Source organism: Crocodylus siamensis, chromosome 10, assembly GCF_052110815.1.
Source record: "Crocodylus siamensis isolate JL-2025a chromosome 10, ASM5211081v1, whole genome shotgun sequence".
NCBI lineage: Eukaryota > Metazoa > Chordata > Crocodylia > Crocodylidae > Crocodylus > Crocodylus siamensis.
The window spans coordinates 27,192,685-27,215,843 of NC_143404.1; the positions used below are offsets into that span (position 1 = coordinate 27,192,685).

The following is a 23,159-nucleotide window of genomic DNA, read 5'->3' on the forward strand; positions in this document are numbered from 1 at the left end:
GTGTTTCACTGAAACTGCTGCCACCATAATTTTGTAGAAATAGTTATTATTATTAGTGATATTATATTCACTTTACTGTCAGTTCATTTTTATAAACAGCCTTTCATTTTGTGGTTACAAGATTATGAGAAAGATTCTCTGTTATAGCAGGCAATGATTTATCTTTCAAAATAGATCTATCAATAGTGGGAAGCTACACACAGTTAAAACATAAATCTTGTCTATATTTAGCCTCCTATGCTACACAGAAATGAAGGGCCTGCTAATTTAAGCATATGATTTAGTCCATTCCTATTCAGAACAGTAGTTAACACTGTTCAGTGAAGTCAGTTGGACCTTATCACATACTTTGTTAATCGGTTCTCGGCCTCTTGTGGACTAAGATCAAGTGCTGTACTTAAGGTCTGTTGTGAAACTGAGATTGACCAAAGTATGTGTTAAGTGCTTTCTTGAACCTGGGTTATAACAAATGTACCTTGTAATAATGTATTTAAAATATATTTACTTATTTAAATCTAGCATACTGTAAAGGCAACAATGATTTTATGGGTTTTTTTCCTAAACACACTTTTAGTATTATGAAATCATGTTGTGAAAGGACATAGCTGAATTTACAAAAAAAGAGAAACTGCCTCAAAAATAGGTTGATTACTGAAAATATGAAACATATGGGTTTTCTGGAGTAATTTATAATACATAAGTACATTCATTTACATTTTATAACTCACAAAATCCATTTACTGAAATCCAAATCAACATGTTTTGTTCAGTGCCAGAATTCAGACTTTGGAAAAATAAATCTACTGAGCTAATATATGTGGATATTATCCAAACACATTGTCATCCTGCTGTGCCTTATTCCTCACACTTCTTGGAAATGGCATAAGGACCTAGAATCGATCAGATGTTTGATGTTGTAGCCTGTCCATATGGGTTTTTACTATAAAAGCATGTTGGGCTAAACAATCTTCTTCAAGCAAGTACAAGAAGGATGAAGCATTTCAAAAGTATCCAGGGCAAAATTAATAAGCAGGCAGCACTTGAAGTGAGCTGCAAAGTTTAGAAAGTATTTGTGCAAGGTACCTTTCTGTCTAAAACAATAAACTTTTTCTGTGGATAAAAAGTAAGATTTCCATTTCTTCAAAGGCAGTTCTTGGCACCTTCATTTAACACCCAAACTGCAGAAATTCTTTTTCTTATCACTTCCTTATACACAAATGTTCCCAAAGAAACTTGCAGGTTTGTTTTCTACCTGCCAGTGCTTTCTAGGGGCCACAAAAATATTTAGCGGCCAACTCTACTCCTATTTCTTTTCCTCCCCCAGTCCTACTGCTATCTTGGGTGGGACACAGCAGAAGACAGGGACTGAAGAGGATGGTGGGAGGAAGCCTAATTCTACCTCTGCCCTCTTTGGTGGCTGAGTGCCACTGCTGCTATTAACAGTCATCATGTCCACCTTCAACACATAGGGAGCATAAGTTGCCTAGTTTGTACAAAGGGAGGGAGGAACTCCTTCACCCACCTTTCCTTACTTAACCATGTGAGGGTGACCAGAGTCTGCTCTGAATATGCAATGTATTAGGGTCACAGTTTTCAAATTTAGAAGCTGAAGTTAAGCTCCTGGTTCCAAATTTGGACTCCTAATAATGTAGCCCAATTTTCAAAGATGATTAGCAGCCTTTAAAAGGAGCATTGAGGACATCTGAAAAACAGGCCACTTCTCTAGGGGCTGAACTTTAGCACCCCATATTTGTAAATACTGACCTTACGTCTAGTCAATCGAAGAGACCATTTTTCCTATAATTCATTGTTCCATGTGAAAACAGATCCATCTAGCTGTAAATGTTTTCCCTGGTGATATTTTCTTTCATTGTTTGATTCATTAAATCCAAAATATGTGCTTCAGAGTTTCCAAAAACAAGCATACATCAGTCTAATTATAATTTCGCTATTACTTTTTAGAATAATTCTTTACTAAAAATTATAAATTAATGTAATGATTAAATCTACTGACTTATGATGTTTATTTTCTTATATTTTAATCTAGTTTGCCATTTAGTAAAATGTTAAAATTATCCACAATATATAGAATTGGAAATATATACACTTATTTATCATTATATGTTTGTGGTTAGAAAAGAAACTGTACTGAAATGACATCTTCTTGTCTGTCCTTACCTTGCTTTCCTGTGCATTATTTAACTTTGTTAGCTTTATGGACTAACAACAAAGTTTTATACTCTTTATCAAAGCAAGGCTACCTAAATTTTAGAAGAAGGAGCTAGATTTTGTTTGTTTTGTATCCATCAACAAAATTGTCTAGTAACTTACAACAAAAGCACTGAAAGAATAATATTTTCAATATGTCAATAATATTTATGCAACTGCCAGGTAGGAAAGTGGGCCAACCTTGATCCTGTTGAAGTACTTGCAGGAGCTGACCTATCTTTTATTGTAAACTATTCATATTTTTTAGCCAGATTTTTGGTCCCTGGCTTTGGTGTAATTTGTTTGAAACTGATGGATTGTCATTGGTGTAAAACCACAATAAGTGAAAGGAGAATTGGAACCCTGCTCTTGAGGTCTATGACAGATACTAAGGCTATAGGCAGATATTTCTGCCAAGAGAAAAAGCCTTTCTTTGCACAAAAAGAACAGGGTACATCTAGTCAAGGGGCCATTGCAGAAGAGAACTGGCTTCCAGACAAGAAGGTCTCTCTCCTCCTGAACTTGAATGGTTGTATGCCTCTCTCAGGTGATAAAGACCACCTATAGCCCACAGTCCACTGCTCTCCCTCCAAGTGAGAGGGAGGGAGAGCACTGGCTTCCTGATAGCCTGCCCATAGGCCAGCTGTCAGGGAGCCCTGTGGAGACTCTGCTGTTGGTGTCAGGGCCCCAGTCCCTGACCAGACTTGGGGGCTGTGTAGCATGTGGGAAGGGACATTCCTCCAACCTGAAATTCTCCCTCTGAGAAGGTTCAAGCTTTGGACTGAGGATCCAGCCTGTGCATGGGCAGAAGGACATTTCTCCATAGCTGGATCCATTCCATTCTCCACTGTCTCCCTCCTCCTACACAGCTCTAAGAGATGCAGAGCTGTGCAGAGGGTGAGAAGGATTCCCCACCTATTGGATCCATGCCCTGGCCTGTCTTCTGTAGGGACTGAGGGGAATGAAGGAGCATCTTCCTTTTGCCCCCTTACTGGAGAACTTGCCTGTAAGGTGACTTGGTTGGTCTCCAGCCAGAAGGCAGGAACAGGTATGCTATCCCTTTCTCACCAGTGCTGGAATTGGATGCCTGTCTATACTGTCAGCATGGAACCTACAAATGTCAGTTTATCAGACTATAAATGTGCTCTAAGGGGCAACTTTTCAGGGCTGAGGCTTGCCTCTGAGTAGCTGCCCCATTGAAAATACTTGGGGAAGAGTCTAACAGACCTTGTTATGTTTTTTCTTTACTCTTTTAGGTCCTTCAAATCATCACAGCCAGTCAACACTGAGACCACCTCTTCCTCCTCCTCACAATCATACACTGTCCCATCATCACTCCTCTGCCAACTCCCTAAACAGGAACTCACTCACAAATCGGCGGAACCAGATCCATGCACCAGCTCCTGCACCAAATGACCTGGCCACCACTCCTGAGTCTGTGCAACTTCAAGATAGCTGGGTGCTCAATAGCAATGTGCCACTGGAGACTAGGTAGGTCACAGTATGATTGCATTTAGAATACACCTTTGGTTTCAGTTACCTGAATGATACTTGGAATAAACTTGGATAATTAAGCTTTCTTACAATTATGGAATTTTACAGGGTAGACGCAGGGAAATCTGTTTCAAATAGCACAGTTTTGGTAGTTGAGAGGTGGACAATCAAGGCAGGTTTGTTCTCAGGTTACTGTAATGCTACACAAGCATGTGTTAAAGCAACTGCTTGGGGAAAAATATTTCTGGAAATACAAAAGAATTTGGCTCAAAGGAAGGAGATGTATTTTATTGACTTTATGTCAATGTATCTTTTACCTAATGTGATGTAAATGGAAGTTATTCTAAACCAAAATATCTAAGATGCTTATGCATTTATCATTGAGAGATGGACAGTTAGACATCTCTTTGTTCATGTGCTGTGTTTTAATGCTTGTTTATTCATTCAGATGGCTCTTGTGTACACAACTAATAGAATTAGCATAACATATTTTTACTCCAAGGCTCAGGGGAAACTTGCTTATAAGGGTATATTGACTGAGTATCACTGATAAATTATGCATTCGGCCTTTCCTGAAGTAATAAATGAAGACTCATTTGAAATTAAGCGTTTTGGGAGACCTAGAGAAACAATCCTTGATTCAAGACTGACAGAGCTATAATTTTAATTTATATTTCATCCAACATGCAGATTCACTTTAATCCCTCCTGTACATGCTAACAGCTTTGTGCCTGTGAGGAGACTAGTTATATATAAACTAAAAAAGTACATTATTCTGGAATAGAATCATTTGCAGAAATGATAGATAGATAAGTAAATAGATAGGTAGGTAGATAGCTTTCTGGGATGAAGCATTTTTGAATATTCTGTTTCATTATCATTTGTGGATGGGAAGTTAATCTTATTGTTACCCTGTGCTTTCAATATCAAAGGACACTGGCAAAGCTGATCTGCCTAAAACTAGAACTAGCGATTATGATGATGTCTGCAGGACCGTGTATACTCCCATTGTTCTGTTTGCTTGGTCCATTCTTTTGAGCAGATGGGGAATCAAGATGTACAAGATTTTTGTGAGCATATCCAAGAGCAAGAATCTGGTGTATGTCTTTGCTCTTTGTCCCCAAGAATGGAGCAGAAAGGTGTTAACTTTAGGGAGTGAATGAGTATTCGCTGCACCTGCTCTTTAAGCCTCCTACACCTAAACTAGGAGCATGCAGCAGTTCACTGCTCCTTGCAGCAGTATGTATGTGCTGTGATGAAGAAGACTACATGAGCTGGATTCTAGTCTGCAGTTCCAGTGGGGAGCACTTTAGGGGCTCAGCGTGAGCAGGCTTTACTCTAAATAATGCCTGTAAATTTCTCTGTGCAAGACATCTATATGCCCTTTTCACCCCAGGAGAAGATGGCAGTCTGGACCTGGCAGCAGTGCCCAGAAGCAGCCCCCCTGATTGGTTTCTGCTGACTTAATGTTTCATTGTATTGGGTGACTGTTGTGCCCAGGTTAGGACTATAGTTTTATAACTTTTTATTTGCAAGTGTGGCTGTTAACTAAAGGAAAATGAGTGAAGCTCTGAGAAAGCTGAAGAGAGAAGGTTCCCGGTGCGCAGAGGGAAGTCTGAGTGCGGACAGAAGAAGCTGGAATGGCACAACAGAGACTGTTTGTTTTGATGTAGCATCTGCTGTGCTGCTTGTGACATCCAGCACTCTGATAACCCTCTTCTTTTAAAGAAGAAAACACCCACCCTCCTGGTGGGGGTGCTATGTTTCACCAGAGAAGCCAGGGACTGAAAAGACCCACGCTCTCAAAGCCAGAGGCTTGCTTATTCTGAATCCATGCTGGCTGCAGGGAGTCCTCCCAGGAAAGGGAGACTGAATAAAGCTGCTTCTTGGGGGAGTCCCAACAAAGAGCTTGTCATTTCCCCTCCAAAAAAGGGAAGGATGATCTTTTTTTCTTTTCCCTGATACATGCATTCATCACTTCTGGGAGCTGCACAGGCAAATCGGTATATGAAACTCAGAGTGAGGGGAAGAGTCAGGAGGGGTCAGGACATGAGTGAATACAGGTGTTCACAAGATCAGGTTAACCCTTTTATAAATTGTGTTAACCCAATCTCAGGGTAAGCTAGTGTACCTACTCAGGTGAATTAACTTAGATTGGGTATGCCATTTTTTGCTGGATTTACCCCCTTCCTAAATGTCTGCATGAATGGGCATTTAAATCAACTTCACCCTCATTAAGTCAATCTAAATATAGTGACTCTACATACTGAAGAATTCAAGAAGGATAAAGCACAATTGGAGTTGCAGCTAACAAGGAATGTGAAGGACAACAAGAAGGGTTTCTACGTGTATGTCGGTAGTAGGAGGAGGATCAGGAAAACTGTGGGTCCTTTATTGAATGGAGGAGGCAACCTTGTGACAGAGGATGCAGAAAAGGCTGAAGTGCTCAACGCCTTTTTTGCCTCCATCTTCACAGGCAAGGGCAGCTCCAAGACTACTACACTGGGCAGCACAGTTTGGGGAGGAGGTCAGCAGCCTTCAGTGATGAAAGAACAGGTTAGGGACTACTTGAAAAGCTGGATGTGAACAAGTCCATGGGGCAGGATGGGATGCACTTGAGGGTGCTGAGGGAGTCAGCTGGTGTGATTGCAGAGCAATTGGCCATCATCTTTGAAAACTCATGGTGATCAGGAGAGGTCCCGGATGATTGGAAAAGGACAAATGTAGTGCCCATATTTAAGAAAGAGAAGGAGGAGGATCCAGGGAATTATAGACCAGTCAGCTTTACCTCAGTCCCTAGTAAAATCATGGAACAGATCCACAAGGAATCTATTTCTAAGCACTTAGAAGAGAAAAAAGGTCATTAGGAACAGTCAGCATGTATTCACCAAGGGCAAGTCATGCCTGACCAACCTGATTGCCTTCTATGATTAGGTGACTTGCTCTGTGGATGTGGGGAGACTGGTGGCTGTGGTGGACCTTGATTTTAGCAAGGCTTTTGATGTGGTCTCCCACAACATTCTTACAGGTGAGCTAAGGAAGTACAGGCTGGATGAATTGATTGTAAGGTGGATAGAAAACTGGATGGAGCATCAGGCTCAGAAAGTAGCAGTCAGTGGCTCCATGCCTAGTTGGCAGCCGGTACCAATGGAGTGACCCAGAGGTTGGTCCTGGGGCTGGTTTCATTCAATGTCTTCATCAACACCATGGAAGATAGCATGGAGTGCACCCTCAGCAAGTTTACAGATGACACCAAGCTGTGAGAAGTACTAGATATGCTGGAGGGTAGGGCCAAGATTCAGAGAGACCTAGACAAATTTGAGGATTGGGCCAAATGGAATCCCATGAGGCATGGGTGACTGGTACCACGTTAGTCATGTGCCCCCCTAGTGACCAGTCAGTGACCAGGGAGGGGAGGTGGTCCCCCGCAGCCAATCTCACTGACTGGTGGGGGGGTCCCCCCATGGCAAAACTCAGCAACCAGGAAGTGCCCATGTTGCTCCCAGAAGTTGCCATAGTGTTTCCAGAAGTGGCCTCAGTGATACGTCCAGCATTCGCACTCCCTGGCTGGTGCTCCTGGCAGGGGCACCAGTGCTCCTGCCTGCCCACCCTGCCCATCACCTAAGCTGAGACTGCAGCTGGTCAGGAAGTGCACCAGCAGTGCATGTGTACCCCCTATGCGTTGCCACTGCCATGAGGTTCAGTAAGGACAAGTGCAAAGTCCTACACTTAGGATGGAACAATCCCATGCACCAGTACAGACTAGGGGCTGACAGGCTGGGCAGTAGCTCTGCAGAAGAGGAGCTAGGGGCTACAGTGGATGATAAGCTGAATATGAGCCAGCAGTATGCCGTTGGTGCCAAGAAGGTAATGGCCTACTGGGCTGCATTGGTAGGAGTGTTGCCATTAGGTCAAGGGAAGTAATTATTCACCTCTATTCAGTGATGGTGAGGCCACATCTAGACTACTGTGTTCAGTTTTGAGCCCCCCACTACAGAAAGGATGTGGAGATATTGGAAAGAGTCCAGCAGAGGGCAACAAAAATGGTGAGGGGGCTGGGGACATGACTTATGAGAAAAGACTGAGGGAACTGGGCTTATTTAGCTTAGAGAAGAGGAGACTGAGAGGGGACTTACTAGCAGCCTTCAACTACCTGAAGGGTGGCTCGAAAGAGGATGGAGCTAGACTGTTCTCAGTGGTGACAGATGACAGAGCAAGGAGCAATGGTCTCAAGTTGAGGCAAGGGAAGTTTAGGATGGATATTAGGAAGAATTTTGTCACTAGGAGGGTAGTAAAACACTGGAACACATTACCCAGAGAAGTGGTGGAATCTCCATACTTGGAGGTTTTCAAGATCCAGCTAGACAATGCTTTGACTGGGATGATCTAGTTGGGAAGGACCCTGCTCTGAGCCAGGGGCTGGACTAGATGTGACCTCCTGAGGACCCCTCCAACCCTAACTTTCTATGATTCTGTGATAGCCTAGAGAGTCTGGCGAAATGAAAGATTAGAACAGAGTGGTAGGTAGATGTCTGAGTGGTAGGTAGATGTCTGAGTGGTAGGTAGGATGGGCTTCTATGCCCATCTTAAAATAAGAGCCTGTGGGTAGAAAAGTTTGAAGTTGTTCAACACTGAATGTCTCATTGATTCATTTGGGTGGATAGACAGCCCTTGCCATTGAGATTTTTATATGAATTAGGACCTTTCTAGGAACAAAGGAATTGCCACATGGGATCAGATGCAAGATGCATGCAGTACCAAATGCTTCAGAGAAAAGTGTAAGAACCCCAGGCTAGGCAGACACAAGATAAGAGATCTCATTCCATCTTTAATGATTAGCAACTGGTTCCAAGATTGGCTTCTGGTTTTGGAGCTCTAAAAATCTGTTTGTATTCTTGGATTATATTAAGTCAGTCAAGTTACAGTCTGCTAGTCAGAATGGCTGCTCTGTGTGATTCATGTTTAGGAAGGTATTCTACCTTTAGAACAGTGTTCTGTACCCCTACTTAATAGTAGTTTGCACTGCTAAAACTGTCATGGGATGTAGTGAAGATGTGAGAATGGGGGGTGGGAGGGATGAAATTTTCTTTGAAGTATGAGATGCCAAAGAAAGAAAACCAGAGGGGAAGGCCCATTGACTGAAGACAATTGAGATGACTTGTTTGACAAGAAAGTTGTAAGATATACTGATGTTTTCTGCCAGCTGTCAAAGTGTTATTCTTAACTGCCAGACTGATGGAGAATTAATTCATTTTTATTTGAGACAATCTTAATAAATTTGATGGGGGCATTTATTAGTGAGAATTGTCAGGGATAAAAATGCCAGGCCTATTTGGCGTAGGCCAGTCATACCACATAATTTGTTTTCTGTGACTAGACTATATATAGTATATTTAATATTTCTCTGGCCACAAAAGCATCTGTCTATTTGAGACCAGTTTTGATTTTTGGATGGAAAAAATTGCAAAAAAACACCAAATTGTTGACAAATCAAGTGTTAAAATTTTCACAGTTTACCATGCACTCCCTACATTGCAGAATTCTTTGGGACATTTTCTGAATTCATCTTTGTTGTGATACTGGAGACAAAAGTCATTACTGTTAGCAGATTAAAAGTCAGGTGGGAGTGGGAGAACATGGAAGAAAAATGGGGTTCTTGTTCTCTACTTTAGGTTATGAACCCTAGTTCCACAATTTGTTTTTATTCTTATTCCTTTTAAGTTTATAGGATTTACTTCTTTCAGAGAGTTTTTTTCTGTTTTTTTGTTTAAGTTTTTTTTTCCCCTGAGGATTGCACCTTTGGTGTATAAGATGCCTACACCTCTTAGTGCCTTGTTACACATTAGTTTTGGGTGGCTCCTAGAGCTCTTAACCCCTGCCCTGTTCACCCATTAACACCTTTAAGTGGCTTAAAGCACTCATCATATGGCTCAAAGTTAAGCCACTCTGAGGCAGGATTCTCTATGATCCACACAACCTAGGTCCTGTTCCATTAATATGTGGCCACTTCCCCAGACTTAGCACTCAAGTTGAAGTCCTCCAATATCCCATGTTGTAGTGGCCCTTCCCCTTCCTGTCTTGGAGCTCTCACACCCTTGGCTGCATAGTGGAGTGTCCCAGGAACTGGAACAGCAGTTTTTCTGTTTCCTGCAGCCTCCAGCCCCATGGTTCAGCAATGGCAGCCTAGGGCACCTTTCTCCACAAGTGGTGAGCCTGTCTGAGTAGGTGGCCACTGCTAGACCCCGTCCATTTCCCTGCGTCCCCTCCCCCCCACCAGGCCCTGACAAGAAGAGGGGAGTGTGACCAGCCCCACAGATCCCCTGGGCCTGGCAAGTCCAATCGACACGCAGCCTGGTGAGAGCTGCTGTGGGGTGGATAGCAGCCTGCTGCCAAGGAAACTGCGGCTCTGGGGTAGGGCAGGGCAGGGCAGCTGTAGATGGATCCAGGCTGCAGGCACAGTGCTTTGCTGCTGCTGGTGTGGATATGGGAGCAAAATGTGGGCAGCCTCCATTGCCAGATGCAGAGTAAAGCCAACTTGGGGGCAGCTGGCTGCACCAGCTGCTGCTACCGTAGCCCTCACGCCCAGGTCTGTGCCCATGGCCACTACCTCTGCTGCTGCTGCCAGCTTCCCATGGCTGCTGCCTGAGCTCTCTCCCACACTGGGGCCTGGGGGTGTCTGTCTGCTTGCCCTGCATGCTGTTCAGTTGCCCCTACTGAGCCTAGAGCACCAAGGAGGGGTAGTGGGGTGGGGTGGATTTAGGATGGAGCCAAGGGAGGGTGGGGGAAAGGGGCAGGTCAGGGAAGCAGCTGAGCCCCACTCAAGCTGGAGTTGCCTTGGCACTGGGAACAGCCTGAGGGATGCATTGGGACAGGAGCTGTACCTGGACATGGGTGACAGCGAGCCTGGAGCAGGTGACCACCAGGAGCTGGGCAGGCAACAACCCCCCTGCACAGCTCCCTGCAAAGTCCCCCAGTCTTGTTCTCAGGGAACCCCAACACCTCCCTCCCCTCTCTGCAGTCTTGAACGCTGCTGCTGTGGTAGGCGAGGGATGGGCGAAGCATGGAGAATCATGGAAAAGTAGGGCTAGAAGAGACCTCCCTACTCACTAGACCTCTAGCGGTAAGTCAGAGCTCTGCAGCAGGGGCAGAGTCAGAGAAGGTTTCTAGATTGCTAGTTGTGACTGCTCCAAACTCTCAGCTAGCATTAAGTCAGTGTATAAAAGCACAATGTATAACGAGGCCTTACAGAAGTGATGGATGCAACAGAAGTAGAAGTTGAGAGCATGCATATACCAGCACACACGCATTTAGTTTTGATTCAGAGCTGTGTGATGTATGGATTGTATTTCATTGCTAAGGAGTCTTGCAGAATTCTCAAAGAGGACAACATTTTTATAAAAGTAATCATCACATCAATATTATTTACTCATTTTGTGCCTAGTAGGCCTTTATGTCAATTTAATCAGAGAATATAGATCCTTTCATCTTCTATTTTTAGTATTTAAAAAAATCTAAGGGAACACATGAATCTTGAAACAAAATAACAGTTCACTAATGCCAGTAGTTTGGATACCAGTTGTTATCTGGTGGTAAAATATCCAGCAGTTAAGAACTGAAGGTAAAACTTTCATAGCAAAATACCAGGGTAACAGAAAACATCCATATTTTGCTGTTCTCTAAAACTATTTCAGAGTTGTTCCAGGATTGATTTCTTTTCCTTTGTAAGATTACAGAGCTGACAGGAGTTGGTAACAGAAATTCTTCACAGGAATATTAAACTGGGAAAAGGTTCTTTTTTACATTTTATGATCCAAGTGAGTGTTACTAAAATTGATACCTGCAGAAGCATCTGTAACTTTAAAAATCAGCCTGTAATTCTTTTCCCATTTTCTAAAACTGTTGCCTTTAAATTCTTATCAGAATCAATGCAGAGACAAATTAGACCTTTCCGTTATCCTTTCAGTTCAGTCTTTATTTTATAGCTTTACCTTGCTGCATTGAACTGATCCCACCCGGCCACTGGTTCTTCACGTTGCAATGCACTTTAATTTTGCAGTTTTTCAGTCTTCCTTGAAATCTGGCAGCTTATTAATCTCAATATCAAGACTGCTCAATAAGCAGGTTGACCATTTACAACCTTTGCTATACATGTATTAGGGAGAGGCTTTTATGTTTTTTGAAGGCTTTCAGATCTAGTAAGTAAATTCTGCTTCCAAAATGCATGTTTCCAACCTTTAATGATTATTAAAATAAGCAATGGTACAACTCAGATCAGACTTTTGATGTTAAACACTTTTTGGCTAGCCATGACAGGTACTCAAAGAAGTTTTAAATCAGAATGGAAGCTGGATGTGGTTATATATTTCTCCAGACAAGAGTTCTTTCCTTTCACCTTTCCTCTGTTGTTTGGAAACCCATCTTTCCATATCTTTCAAAAATCATCCTAGATTCTTTGCCTGAGAGTCAACAGCTAATATTCAGTTGATGATCTTTATTTATTTGATTAGTTTAAAAAAAACTTGTCATGAGATTACATTGTGTTGTTATTTTATTTATGTGTTTTTACCACATGCCACTAAATGATATTATGAGTAAATGGTGTTTGTGTTTTAGGTAACGTTTTCTTATAGCAAAGCTTTCTAATCAATGAAAACACAAAATACATAGTAAATCACATAGCTTTAATTGTTTAAAGTACAAAGCAGCTCACATTATTACTTAAATAAGTTTGGTGTAACCTCCCTGTGTTATCATCCTCAGTGTTACCATCATATGCGCATACTTGTGTTAAGGAAGAGGTAGCTGAAATATCTGACCCAGAGTAAATTGCTAAGAAAGATAAAGATTATCTAATGGGAAAGATGGCATATCTTTAACTAAAGACACTTGAATACAACAGCAAAGTGCTGCCTGCATGGCTCATTTTTAGACTATTTAGTTGCTTTACCTTTAGGCTCAGAGCTGTTGTTTAATGTTCTTTAACTTTTATTATTCTCCTGCAGTCTGTTTCAAACCATCTCCTCCTTCTTTGCAAAAGTGCTGGGATTCTATATTTTCCAGTTAAGAGATGCTCCTTTATTGCTTCCCTAATCAGTGCTTTTCATGAGGATGAATGATGAGAATGCCAACTTTGAACGTTCAGATGTGTTTCTCATCATTGTGATATGGCCAGAGAAGCAGTTTTCCACTTTAAAGGCTGAAATGCTTTTTGGGGATTTTTTATGAGAGTGCACAGTGAGAGTACTATCATTTTACAGTGAAAGTTTACATCATTCCCTGCACTGTAATAGTTGTCTTTGTTATGGAAACCTCACACGGGGCCATTTGCAGATGCCAATCAAATGCATAATGGCTCATAAATGAGGGTAACCCAAGAGCTATTATAGATTTTCTTTGAAAGGATATTTGTCTGAGATTGCATGATGCCCTAATGCCAGTTCTTATGCCTGATGTTATTTATATTGCTATGAATTAAGCCTGCATCACTGTAATTAGCAATGCTTAAGCTAGAAAGAAAAAAAAATTAAATAGCATTAGAAATTAGGCTCATTTGTCATCACTACAAGAATATTTTTCGGATGGGTCACTACATTTTAGGACACGTTAAACATTGTTTGTTACATATTTCTGTTTACTGCCTATTTCAGATCTTTGACAGAGATTTGTCTAGGCTTCAGGGAGCATTATAGTGGAGTGGCAGCTCCGCTGTTGCTGAGGTTGAGGGTCACTCACTGTTCTAAGGGCTGTAAAATACATGTGGTGTTTTGGATTGTCTTAAGAGTTGTTGTGACTCATGCAGTTGTGGCATGATGGTTATTTATCAGAATTTGGGGTTATTTGAGCAAGAGATTGCCAAAATACAGCTCTAAAAATCTGTTATTTACAAAATCACCTCTTAAAGCTTAGGGTGCAATCTGTCTCTAATTTTCCTCAGCTTCTCAACTTATAGCTTCTTTGCCAGGGGAGGAGATCTGAGAAAGGAGAACTGGTCTGTCCTAGGCAACCGAAGACAAGGGACAAGATGGTGAAGCCCACAAGGCAGTGAAGGGTCTAACATGTAGCCAATGCATTCTTTGCTTGAGATAACTGTTGAGTGAAGGAGCCAGTAACAATAAACAAGAACTGGATTGTAATGCTGAGAAAATATTTTTTTTAAATCCCAGGAAGTTGACAGCCCTAAAGTATTGTTAATACAGAAATAAAATTGGAAAAGTAGAACAGCCACTGAATAAATAAAACAGCAGGAGGAAGGAGTTGTGTATATGAAGCTAGTCTTCTTGCACTACATCAGTGACCACAGAAGTCCCTCAAGAGATGCTAATTCCTCTCTTTCTCCCCTTCTCACTTTTATTTTTCACCTTATACCCTCTCCTAGCCTCCCCAGGCATAAACCTACTTTTCTTTTAGTCTTGACCTGTTAATAGGAAGAGTGATCAGTTTGATCCCTTTTCAGGGACTGGCAGCAAAGTAATTCCTTCTGATTCGTTGGTCCATAGTTTCAGCATCCTATCATTGACAGTCCCTCATACTCGAGGATGATTGTCTTCCATAATTGTCTTATCTGTGGGTCCAAAAGTGGCTGAAAATGGCTGATCTGGGATTGACAGACTCTGTTGCACCTCAGGTACATGTTTCCATGTGAGGTGGGTGGCTCTGGATTCTTGATTCAGTCTGCAACATGCTGTTTCTACTACTCCCACTTTTTCCATCTCCTGTTGTCATCATAAGGTTTCAAAATACTGAGATCCTTCTGGCAGACTGTTCCTCCTTTCTCAGCAGTGTAGGCGATAGTCTCTCACAAGTTGATGTTGATGCTGAAATTTTTCAAGTTGCCCTTGAGGATATCCTTTAAGTGATTTCTCTTCTGTCTTCTTGAGCGAATGCTTTGACTGAGCTGGGAGAATAAAACTTACTTTGGGAATCTGGAGTTGGACATCCAAATAACGTAGCTAGACTAGCAATTTTGATGTCAGATGAATGATCATCACCTCAATGCTCATGGCACTTGATTGCAAGAGGACACTAATATTTGTGTGTCTATCTTCCCACTGAATTCACAGATAGCATTGATGGTACTTCTCCAGCAGGTTGAGATGTCTCCTATATGTTGTCCCCAACTCAGCTCCATACAGAAAGGTGGGAATCACAATTGCTTGATAAAAACATGGGTTTGGTTTCAGATCTGATGTCATGATCTTCAAACATTCATTTCCTCAGGTGTCTGAAGGCTGCAGATGGGAAAATATTTAACATTCAGGGACTCCCCATTGGGTGCATCTACACACGTGCTTAATGCACAGTAGACTATTTTACTGCAGAATAAAGTGTCATGAAAAAACTGACATTACACTAATGTGTAGTAAAATAGTCTACTGTTTATTAAGCGTCACTAAAAAAAAATGCAAATATGCTACTGTGCATTAGTATACTGTCAGTTTTTTTATGTGACCGCCTAATGTGCATTAATTTAGTACCTCACACTGGAGGTACTACATTTAATGAGCATTAGAAGAGTTGCATTAATGCACATGTAGGTGCATCCAGTAACTGCAAGAACAGTGAGGCCCATAGTTCCTATCATATCTGCTAGGTAACCCCAAAGTTTTCCTAGCTACTATTTCAGGAATTACTGGATGCTGCTTGTGGATGTCCTAGTCTGCAGTTGGGAGCTCTTTCACTTAGGAGTGGTTTCACATAATGGGCACTCTCTTTCCACCTTCCCCAGATTTTTTATATAAGAAGGAACGGTAGATTGTACCATGGATTGGCAGTAAAAAAAGATGAGAATGCTATAGTATCCATTCTACAGAAATCTTTCACATAGCCCTAGAAATGTTCAGATACACAGAGCTACATTCTCAGTGTAGTGAATCAGCATACTGAAGCCCATGAAGTCCATGGTGGCAGGCCAGTTCATATCACCTGAGGATCTGCCTTACAATATCATCATGTTGACTGTAGAGGCTGATATAGGAAAGGAGAGGAGAGAATCCTTACACCACTGCAGATTTATCTTGTGTGTTGGAATATATTAGCTAAGGGCCAATTTCTCAGGAATGGAATAGGGAGTTTAGTCTCCAGCCAAGTATCAAACCTTTGCATGTTAGCTGGAAACTGAAATCCATGTATATTCTCATATAATGTCATATATTATGATTCTTGTGAGTTACAAAGATAAGGAGGTGGAACTGCTCTATGGAAATGCCACAAACTATCTTTCATTGTTTGTATAGAATTGCCCATTGTCTGTCATGAAGACTATTTGTTGTTGTTACCTGTTTGTGTTAATGCCCACAGTGGGTAAGGATTTTACAAATACAAAAGGCCTAGTGACTTCCTCAATGATCTTTTATGTCAGGGTGTCAAGTAGAAGCCAGTAGCATAAGAATGTCCTTTTCCCTCCCCCTTCCTCCCCGATTCAGTTTAGCCAGTGGAACTCATTATAGTATGATGTCAGTGAAGCCAATAGCTCAGCAGGGCAAAAACCAGGGTCAGACATAAACATGTAAAGTTATAATAGTATTTTTTTAAACTTTGAATAGGAAAAATCATTGAGGTGCTGACAGCTATAAAGAGGTTTTCCTTGGAAACAGATTATCCCATAGGGGACTTATGGATGGTAGAGATTTATTTGCAATTCCCTGTGAAGCTCTGATGCTGGCCACAATTGATGGCAGGATATTTGCCAAAAGAGCCCTGTAGTCTGAGCTAGTTTGGCAGTTGCTGTGTCAGAAACTTGAGGGTCTTTTTTTTTCTCTACTCCTTTGCACCTTGAGTCATTTAACCTTTGTGCAAAGTGTGTGTAAAAACACCACAATCTGATTTAATAGCATTTCACACCCATTTGCATTCAGTTGGCACAGGTGTTAATGACTGTACAAAGCGTAAGTCAGTCAAGGCCCTACATAAATGCCAAGAGTAAGACAAAAAGTATATTTATGCAGGTAGTTCTAAAAACAGTATACCCATAGGTAGTATTACTGGTGGAAGAAAATTTGCAAGAATCTCTGTGATCATGGGCATCTATTTGTGTATGTTTATATGCAGAAAGTTAAGTTGATGAGCATCACAAAAGACCTATAAGATTAAATAATCTCAGTAAGAAGGACTCACTTCTTTTTCATAGCCACAAAGCCACACAGAGCCACTACAAGAGCAGCAGCAGAAAGGATTATGCTTCAGTAAGGTCTGGGCATGCAGGAAAAGAGTAGGTGCCAGGTGATGTTACACCTGTTCATAGACTGCAATATATTCCCCATTGCAGATGTGGCCAGTTGGGGGCAAGGTAAGGAAATAACACCATCACTCTTTTTATTGCCTGCATCCAGTTACTGCTTTCACCTATGTATTGGGTGTAGGTTGCAAAGTAGTTAAACTTCTTTTTTAATGAGACAGCGGGTACTTTGTGGGACTAAATAAATAAGCTGGTAAATAAATGAAGCATTTTGGAGAGTTGAGAGTATATGTTTTGTCCAAGTGTTCTGGGTCAATTCCTGGGCATTTGGACACAATACTTGGAGAGAATCCAGAAACATTTTAGGAAAGGTCAGCTTAGCAAACTGCAGCTCTTGGATAACTTGACAACTGTGGAATTGTTGATAGAGGGTAAACACTGGCAAAAGTGGCTCTTTAAGAACAGGTTCCAAATAAGTATACAAATAGCCAAGCTTTTAGGACACCTCCTTTCACTTTTGATCATATTGTAAAGAATGAGCTACAGACACGGAGTGAAATAAACTCTACAGAAAGCGGCAAGCCTATTTATGATTTTATTTTTTAATTGAAGTATTGTTCTTTTTGTGTCATGTCCATCTTTATTGACCTCAATTAAGGCATTGAAATGAATAATTTGAAGACCTCAGTAAATTGAAGACCTCAATTTATCTTTAAGGCATTGAAATATAGTCTCTGACCATAGGAACGTTTTATTGTAATATTTTACACTAACTTGTTATTATTGAAATATTTTATTATGATAGCTCTGACATTGAGAAATGTTTTAATTAAAGTAAAGATTTGGATTAAGAGCATATGAAAAGATTTGCATGTCGACCAACCACACAGAAAGTGTTGCAATCTTTAATTCATTAATTAGAGTAAAGACCTAAATAAAAGGAGTGTTTGACCTGCCAAATATTTTTGTTATCATGATCACTACCAGAGTAACAAATTTATGGGCAGTTGGACTTGATAACTATTGCCACTGCACATCATAGTCACTTGGAATTTCCCTGTAAATAAAACATAAACCTTCCTGCTTCAGAAGCACAGGCCCCTACAATTTAAAGTAAGAATTGCCTCTAGCTACTGGTGTTATCGGGACTATGACATACAATGGGGCAGTCCTAATTCCAACCTGTTCAGGCACACATGCACAGTGGCCTGGATATTCTGGTACGTGCATGTCTTAAATTATTTGGACTGATTATTTTTATTTGTAACCAAGGTGTGTATACCAGCACTTGTTATTGCATTCCTTGTAAAACCAGTGGCTGGGTGGATTTTACAGCCTGCAGTATGCAGCAGTGCATGTTCAAGCTGTCTGTGTCTCATTAACTAGATGAAGGCAAGTCCAGCTGCCAGCAGAAGAAACATACACAACAGTACCAGTGTTAACATTACTCTTTTTGGACCAAATTCAGTTGTTTTGATTTAGGACGTGGGCTTGTTCTCTGAAAAGCTGTTGCCACTCAAACAATGTGATGCTAATGTAACCATTGTACTGTAGTGATGTTTTTTCTTTCTCTACCTACTTTAAGTTATTTTCCACTGAAGCCTCCAGTACATATTCCCCTTTTGGTTCTGCTTAATACTGTGACAGAACAAGGTGCCTAAAGGCTGGCACCTGCCTTTTAGTATAACATGCTCCTTTCTTGTCAGGCAGCTTTCAATTACTGTGCTTCTGCGTGTCCAACTGTGTCTTAGTTAAGAGTTTCAAGATGGCAGTGACAAGCTATTCTGGTACTTAAGGCAACATGCATGACAGTCTGCCTTAACACTTGCATTGTTTAAAAGCTTTGCCTCAGGGGCCTAGGAAACCCAGCATTTAAGAAATCATGAGCCTTTCAATGACTAGTGCACTGGGTTTAGATAATGCTTCATTGGAATCTTGTTTGCTGCTGAGAGGCTTCGGAATATGCTTGGGTGGATATTAAGTGTCATAACAATATTTATGTGTTGATTCTAAATTATTGTTTCCTTGCCTAGTGGCATTTTGTTAGTTACTAAACCGTGCACAATTACTTGCATATTGATTACGTGCTGTAGGCCAAGAAACATACTGAAATAGCATGTTCTCGCAAGCTCTTTTTTGTCTGTGTCTCTGGCATGTTTCTGTGTACAGAGAAGGCACATTTGTGTTTTTACAAAAAGCTTGTTTGTGTATATGTACAGAAAATAGTCGATATACTGTATACACAAATACATTTATTGAATACGTATGCTAAATAGGGAGGAGAAAATAAAGATTCCCTCTAAAAGTAGGACTATAATCTCTCCACCTAATTCTTCAGTGATTTAATTTTGTCTTGCAATTCAACACAATTAAGGCAACTAATTTTATACACATATTTATTTTTTTGTTTTTCCTCTCACATTTCTTCATGCTCCTCTAACTTAACAGCCAGTCCTCACAAACTTCAAGCACACTTAGAGCATCTGCACATACGTCACTTCTGACCATTCAAAATGAAACATGATCAGTTATGCAATGTGATTGGGATGACACAGGTGTCCTGTAGCGGTGTAGGGAACTTACTGTCTGACCACCTTCTGCTTCATCTGCACAGATCTTTTCTGGCTTGTGACAGGTCATTTGTCAGTCAAGACTCCTCTCCTGCTTCTCCTGTCAATGCCCCCTCTTGGCCCAAGCCTCCCCATCTCTCTCGTCACCTGTTAAATAGCTCAGATTTTCTTGCTTCCTGCCTTCTCAGCTCCATATGCCCATTCATGACTCGCTACAGCATCATCTCTATTCCTAAAGCATGTACTAACTCAAGATTATTCTAAAACATCCACATAGTTCTATCCCTCAAGCACTCAAACAGAGACCTTATGTCTTTCCACAAATAGCTACCATCCTTCTCCTCCACGTTCAGGTGTTAAAGGCTGAACATAGTAAAAGAGTAAATGAGTATGGCAAATGGTTGGTAAATGCAAAGAGAGAATCTGGGGACAATACAGGTGGGGCATTGGGAAGAATAGAGCTGTGCAGAGAGATGAAGTGTCCCTGTGCAGGGATCTAGTAGGAGGAACAGGCTACAGGGCTGTGGTAAATGCTACAATGCTGTGAAGGACATACAGAGGAAATCTTTTCACCGAGCTACTTCAACATGTAGTCAGTAGGTGTATCTACATGAGATGCTACATCACTGTAGCGATGAGCTACAGTGATGTAGCGTGTTGCTACAAAAATGTAGCATCAGGAGGCACAAACTGTGATGCCACAGGTACTGTACAGCAGCAATGAGCTCCTTCCTACTGTGCATTGGGGTCAAAAATGACCCGTGTGGTGCTGTGACTGCTAAGCAAGTATTAAATGACTGTGCAGTTGGGCACAGTTGCAGATGTGCCTGGTGAGACAAAAAAAATACCAAACATGAAATTGTTATTTCAGCAGAGCCCTTTTTCAGAGAAGAATGTACTTTCAGTGGACAGATCCAGATTGTAATCTACTGTTCTTTTGTAGTGGGTTCTTTTGTTTGATTGAGTTTTGCATGTATTTTGTTCCCCGAATAATGAATGGTGGTGTTGTTGAACTGTTCTATTTGACAGAACATTTGGTTTTTCTCTATCCCATTGCCTTCCTTATATTTCCTGGTTTCTGAAGTTTTATAGGCAGCCTGGCTAATGCCATGCTTTTTGCAAAGGGAGAGCAGATAAAGAGTGCAGTAACAATATATCATCCACTTCTGAGAGTGATCATTGTTTGAAAGATGTGATTGTCAGTTGATCAACTTACTGCCTGTAACCTATTGTGTCTTTAATATACCATGAAGACAAGAGGAACATAATCTACACATAGCATGGTTTGAGGTGGAGATGAGAAGCCAACAGTGGAGAATGAACAGGTTAGGGACTGTTTAGAAAAGCTGGACATGTACAAGCCCCTGGGGCTGGATGCAGTGCACCCCAAAGTGCTGAGGGAGTTGGAGAATGTGATTCCAGAGCCACTGGCCATTATCTTTGAAAACTTGTGGTGATCAGGAGAGGTCCCAGGTGACTGGAAAAGGACAAATATAGTGTCCATCTTTAAGAAAGGGAACTACAAACCAGTCAGCCTCACCTCAGTCCCTGAAAAGATCATGAAACAGGTCAACAAGGAATTCATTTCTAAGCACTTGGAGGAGAAGAAGGTAATTAGGAATAGTCAGTGTGGAATCACCAAGGGCAAGTCATGCCTGACCAATCTAATTGCCTTCTATGGTAAGATGACTGGCTCTGTGGATGCAGGGGGAGCACTGAACGTGATATACTTGGCATTAACAAGGCTTTTGATAAAATCTCCCACAACATTCTTGCAAGAAAGCTAAGACAAAACTGCCTGCATCGTTGGACTCAAAGGGCACTAATCAAGGGCTCAATGTCTAGTTGGCAACCAGCATCAAGTAGAGTGCACTAGGGATCAGTCCTGGGGACAGTCTTGTTCCATAACTTCATCAGCAATCTGGAGGATAGGATGGAGTGTACCCTCAGCAAGTTTGCAGATGACACCAAGCAGTGGGAAGTAGTAAATACACTTACGGCTAAGGCTAGGGTTCAGAGCAATCTTGACAAATTGGAGAATTGGACCAAAAGAAATCTCATGAGGTTCAATAAGGACAACTGCAAAGTCCTGTACTTAGAATGGGACAGTCCCATGCACCGGTACGGACTGGGCTAAGCAGCAGTTCTGCAGAAAGGGAGCTGGGGGCAATAAGTTAAATATGAACCAACAATGTGCTCTTATTGTGAAGAAGGCTAATGGCATACCGCGCTGCATTAGTAAGAGCATTGCCAGCAGATTGAGGGAAGTGATTATTCCCTTGTATTCAGCTCTAGAGAGGCTACATCTGGAATACTGTGTCCAGTTTTGGGACTCCCACTACAGAAAGGATGTGGACAATTTGGAGAGTCCAGCAGAGGGCAACCAAATGGTTAAGGAGCTAGGGCACATGACTTATGAGGGGAGGCAAAGGGAGCTGTGTTTATTTAGTCTAGAGAAGATGAGACTGGTTTTGTCTACATGAGACAATTAACTTCACATTAGCATTGTTTACTGGGAAGTAAGCATGTTCGTCTACACATGCACATGCTTACTTCTCAGTAAACCTCCCTAATCCCAAGTAAATTTTCTACCTGAAACTGCAAGTAGCAAATTTACTTGGGATTAGTAATGGTGCCATAGCACTCATGTAGACACCTGACTGGAAACAAAATCTGCTTCTGGTCAGCCATCCGCCAGGTGACGGAAGATAGTTCCCTACCCCCAGGAATTGCCTCCTGCCAGGACAGGCTCTGTCACAGGAGCCCAGGCGGGGACTATGTCATATCACAATCAGGGCGTGGGGCTAGGAGATCCTTATATCTCAGCCTTGGCTCTGCCATTGTGATTGGAGAGGCAGGGGGCTGGGAGACCCTTATGTCCCCAACCCCCCTCTGCAATCATAATTGCAATCATGGAGCAGGGTCTGGGAGCTCCCTGCAGGGGCACAGCTCCCCACCCAGCCTGGAGCTGGCTGGGATGTGCCCCTGACTAAGACAGTTCTCAGCCAGCCCCAGGCTTCATGGAGAAGCATGTGCAGCCTGGAGGTGGCTGGGGACTGTCCTGTTTTGGGCAGTCCCCATCCAGCTCTAGGCTGCATATGTAGACTTCCTCATGCAGCCCAGGGCTGGCCAGGAACTGTTCCAGTCAGGGGAAGGTCCCAACCCTGTGCCCCAATCAGATAATCAAGGCATAGGGCTTGGAAGAATCTGCAGGGGTGGGGTAGGTCCCAGCCCCCTGCCCTGATCTGCCAGTGGGGCAACTAGCAGCAAGCTGGATGCTAGCTGCCCTACCAGTGTATTGAGGCAGGGGACTGGGACCTGTCCCTCCCCTGCAGCTCATTCCAAGACTCATGCACCTGATCAAGGAGCCAGGGCCAGAAGCCTCATGCTGCCAGGGCAGGGGGACATTGTCCCTATCCCAGCAGTAAAGAGCCCCCCAGGGCCTGGGGACAATTGTCTCCTGGACTGGTGCTCTCTGCCAGCCCCTAAGCTATCACCCAGGTGGAACCTGGAGTTCCCTACAGTGGTGGCAGGGGCCAATTGCAGGGCTGCATGGAACTGGGTGCAAATCTGCCTCGTGTAGCAGTATTAGGGATCAGATGTTCCCTAATCCCCATGTAGAATATCAGAATCACAGAATATCAGAATCCTCATGTGGGGATTAGGGAACATCTCATCCCTAATACTGCTACACTTGGCAGATTCATCAAGGG

At 42.1% G+C, this 23,159-nt stretch overlaps 1 protein-coding gene across 8 annotated transcripts in view; it reads left to right on the forward strand.

The window, feature by feature from the left end:
* The window catches only part of TENM2 (teneurin transmembrane protein 2), a 1,200,689-nt gene that overhangs the window by 910,972 nt on the left and 266,558 nt on the right, over positions 1-23,159 (forward strand). For all 8 annotated transcript variants that reach the window (XM_090064279.1, XM_090064280.1, XM_090064278.1 and 5 more), the window contains one exon: positions 3,465-3,699. In XM_090064279.1, the coding sequence (XP_089920405.1) occupies positions 3,465-3,699 (235 nt within the window). The remainder of the gene's footprint in view (positions 1-3,464; positions 3,700-23,159) is intronic.